The sequence below is a fragment of the Montipora foliosa genome, chromosome 2, assembly GCF_036669935.1.
Source record: "Montipora foliosa isolate CH-2021 chromosome 2, ASM3666993v2, whole genome shotgun sequence".
Classification (NCBI taxonomy): domain Eukaryota; kingdom Metazoa; phylum Cnidaria; class Anthozoa; order Scleractinia; family Acroporidae; genus Montipora; species Montipora foliosa.
This window is the reverse complement of record NC_090870.1, coordinates 13,462,795-13,467,135: the sequence shown is the minus strand read 5'-3', so window position 1 is coordinate 13,467,135 and position 4,341 is coordinate 13,462,795. Positions and strand designations below refer to the sequence as shown.

The 4,341-nt window shown below is 38.3% G+C and overlaps 1 protein-coding gene across 1 annotated transcript in view; it reads right to left on the bottom strand.

The window, feature by feature from the left end:
• Positions 1-356, bottom strand: part of LOC137992493 (uncharacterized) — a 19,856-nt gene extending 19,500 nt beyond the window's left edge. Inside the window, exon 1 of the mRNA XM_068837856.1 lies at positions 1-356. This exon is cut by the window's left edge and continues 336 nt beyond it. Within this exon, the coding sequence (XP_068693957.1) occupies positions 1-62 (62 nt within the window). The 5' untranslated portion in view covers positions 63-356.
• Between the last annotated feature and the right edge of the window lie 3,985 nt (positions 357-4,341).

The following is a 4,341-nucleotide window of genomic DNA, read 5'->3' as shown; positions in this document are numbered from 1 at the left end:
TCGTACTTGTGGTAGCGAACATATCTTCCATCATCGGGTATCTTTACAGAAGCGTTTGCCATGCTCGAAAATGTGAAAAGTGCTGTAAGGAATCGATGTAGCTACAACTATAAAAGGCGTTTACTTCTGGAAGCTGCAAAGGTATATTTTAAGCTAGTGAATCATAGCATTGCACGCAACCTATTTCAGTCACTGGTTACATCATGCTCTTAGGATGCACCAATCAAAATTGTGCAGTTTTATTTCTACCAATAAGATCAGGGTACACCATACAAACTATACTTCCTGAATTATCGATGAGTCACATGCAAACCGGCATAACAAAGCGGTTTTCAACAGCTCTATGTAAGCCGTCCTCAACTCCGCCGCTTTTTACTGGGTTATCATATGGCAATCCAGTCAGAATATGAGTGGAATTTCTCCGTTTTATTATTATTACTGGGTTGCCAGTATAGCAAACCAGTCGGAAAATCGATGGTATTTAGTCGTTTTTTTTCTTTTCCGTGTCAGGGGAAAGTCTTTCCTGACACTCTCCTGCTAAGTAGAGTCTTTGTGGGTAGAGTCATCAGCGCGTATATTTGGTAGGTTTGAGGGGGTAGTAGAAATGCGTAGATTTTATCTGGTGGACACAGTAGAACATTTAATTAACCTGCAATGGCGTCGAAAATCATTGTAACGCGAAAGGCGTTTTAGTGGATCTTTAAACAAAATATACCCTTATGGAGCTAAAGAATGGAAAGTCAATTTTATAAACAAGACAGGCGGTGAAAAACAAATATCTGGAATCTTAAAAGCGACGAGTAATGGTTTTCGACAACAATTACATCTTTCACCGTTAGATATCAATTCAGCATTGTTTCTAATATTTTACTAATTTTCTGTTATGCACAACACTGAAACCAAATGGTAAATTATATATAGGTTTAACAAACATTGACGGAATCGAACGCCTTAAATGCACCTGTGTTCACTGAAGTCGCAGTCAGTTGTCTGGCAATTTACATTATTTTGTACTCAACTTCCGGTAAAAAAATAATTAGAAAATGTGACAGCCAAGAATTATTTGAAAGAAAGTTTGTTGTCTATTTTGTGCTTCATTATTCAAGGAAAAGGTTCTTGAGGAAAGGGTTTGATCCTGAAATATATTTTGTTGCGTATGGTAATTTGAAACGATTGGGTCTCATGTCTTCACGCACGCAATCGATGAAATAGGACGGGTTTTTTGCCTCTAATAGCAAATATGTTGTTTGTTTCAATAGATTTTTCGCTGGAAAATATGGCGCGCCTTTCCAGTCAATATTCAAACAGCTTGATTACATTTCTGTGCCGTAATTTATATTTCCTTTCTATTTTTTTTTTATTTTGCTTTGATATATTTCACATCTCTTCCCATTCATTTGAATGTAAGTGTTAGGAACATTTATTTTCTTTTTTGTGCTCTTTATTTTATATTTGTTCTATATGTAAATTTATATTTGTGCTGTATTTTTTCTTTCATTCTAATTAAGTGTGGAACACGTGATCGCATTACCGTGATTGGCGTGGGTCATTTTCCGTCATTTTGGTTTCTGAGCACATGGAGGAAGAACTGCCAAGCGCATGTCGTGCGGTCGCGAATGCCTTGCAGGTTTTTCAAGAAACGTCGTCCCTCAGCTGAATTCAACTTCGTCAGGCTTCCTCTGTCAGGCTATGAACAAGAATTTGGAAGAATGTGTCAGGCCTACCTGCAAGATCTCCTTTTCTCATAATTATTAACCCTAAAATTCACAGTTTTTTATAGCCTTAAACGCGTCAGTATTGGTTTAAGATTTGACACTGCTGGGTTGTACGTCCTGACTATAGGACTTTCTCGCTAGTTTTGGCTTTTTGTTTAAGTGGCAACTGCCCTCCAGAAAAATTGACCTCAGATGGTGTTCTCTCGATAAGATGTTTAGGGTAGCCTCCCTGTCCATGGAGGGCTTTGAATCGAGATAGTGCCTCCTCAAATGTTGTTTTTGAAGAGTTTGTTCGGGGAAGCCTACGGACCTCTCCTTTGATAAAACCATTCTTGACACCGGGCGGGTGGCAAGACGTAAAATGCCTGTATTTAATAGAAGGTTTCAGTCGGCTGGTGATAAACGTGATATATTTTGTTATAGAGAATAGATTCTTTTTCAAATCGTTCTCCTTTGTATACTGATGTCGGTCCAGGAAAGGGATCTCCTTTTGAAATTTAAGCAGTAAACGTTATAGTAGGGACTTTTAAGATACACCGACCACGGACTACGGACTACTGTTGGACGCGTGTTCTCCAAGTCTAGAGCACTGGGTCGAGTACTGATGGCGTGAAAAGTTAAGAAAGTTAAGAAAAGTTAAGAAAGTTAAGTTACCGGACTACATACTACGTGCCTCGGTCAAAGCAGCAGTGCCCTCCTTTTCAAATTATTGACAAAGGAATGTCTTTCGAAAAAGTCAGAGAAAGACTTATAGCTTTTATAGCTTGGAAGATGACTTAATTGACGAGAAGTGCTTTGTCTTTTATACATGAAAAAACAAATCTGCAACTTCAGCGAAGTTTAGCTCAGGATATCTGAAATAAATACTTCGACTTTTGGTTTCAAAAGAACACCCCATTATATGATTAGTAAAGGAAGAGGAGTTTGCAAAACACGTTAAAGTGCTCCATTTCCAACAGCCGAGCGAGATAAGTTCAGGGAATTCGTTGAAATTCAAGCAAAATATTTTCTCAAACCCAATCTCGAGACCAAGAGCAAACCCTCAATGCGTACTTGTAGACAATTATTTATGCAAGGGCCAGCTGAACAAAGTGAAGTAAAGTAAGTGTTTTACACAATATCTTGAGTTAGATTACTCACAACATGAGTTAGATTTTTTACTCAACATAGTGAGCTGAAGTAACTCAATATTTTGAGTACATTAGGTATAACTCAGATGTATTCAAACATGTGAGTAAATACTTACTCACTGATTGAGTAAGTGTTTTTCTCTCATTGCGCAAAACTTTGTGTAATTTTTTTCACTAAATACACCGAGTAAATTAACTCTTTATTTTGAGTAATTTGACTGTAAGTCAAACGAGGGAGTAAAAATAGTCAGAGCGAAACTCGGCTGTTTTGCAGTCGTCAAGATATAAAATGTCTCCAAAAGCAAGTTTGAGATATAACGTTTTACATTTATGGGTGCAGGTTAAATCATGATTCTTATACATTTTCGCTTTCTATAAATAAGTTATAAATGAACCGATGAGTAAATAAATTACCAAAACATAATTCTACTCACCTAAAAATTACCGATTCTGCTATGAAAACAATGCCACCATACACTACAACATTGCATTGTCACTGTCCCTCTCCTCAACGAAGAGTCTAAGCTAGGCCGCTCAGGACACTTAATCCCATTGTTACGTATGTCTGTATTAATATTTACAGAGTACGCAAGAACCGTGCGACTGATTCCGACGATGGTTGGCATAATTCATGAGAAGAGGTTTTACAATGTACATTCTAAATTATTCACTTCATTGTGTGTGCGGCGTATTGCAAATCGTACGTGTGATTGAGATCTTGAAGTATGAATTTCTGGCACATTTTTAACATACATGTATTAGCGGACTCGGAGAAGGAAAAAAAATTATCAACCCCCTCTGCATGGCCCTCATCACCGCTTGAATTTACCGCGTGAGTGCCATTGTCTTCTTCTGTGTCGACGTCTTCATCATTTTGTGGTCTATGATAAAGTTATTCCAGTTGTGCTTTCGCTGAATATGAGATTTAAACGAGTTGAATTTCTGAAATGATTGGCTTCAATCGCCACATGTTATCGCGAAGTTTGGCTCGTGACTGCGAATAAACTTTACATGACTAATAAGGAGCTTCTTAAAAGTACTACCAGCGAAGCTACTAGCACAGTAATAACATCTGAAGGCCATTGCGGTATGTTCATTTTTCGCGCCGTGGCGGAAGAGTGGTGACGTTAAAATGCTTTTGTTTACCCACGCGTTGAACCTTTGAACCCAGATTAGTCTTGCGTTACCCAAGCGTTACCCAGACCTACAGGTCTCAAGTGACGTGAGCGAACGGAGCGAACAAATGCGCGCGCAAAAATAACGTTCAAATACCAAGCTCCGCATCGTTAGGATCCTCTCGCTCGTTGACCTTTCAGTTTTGAGGTGTTTACTGAATTTTTTTCTTATAAATTGAAAATCATGGCTATGATGACAGCTAAGGACGTGAAGACATGGCTCGTTGAGCACGATTTTGAAGAGTATGCTTCGAAATTTTTACGGTAAGTAATCACACAATGATACTCGAGGAGCTTAAAATTGTCGGACCATGTTTACTA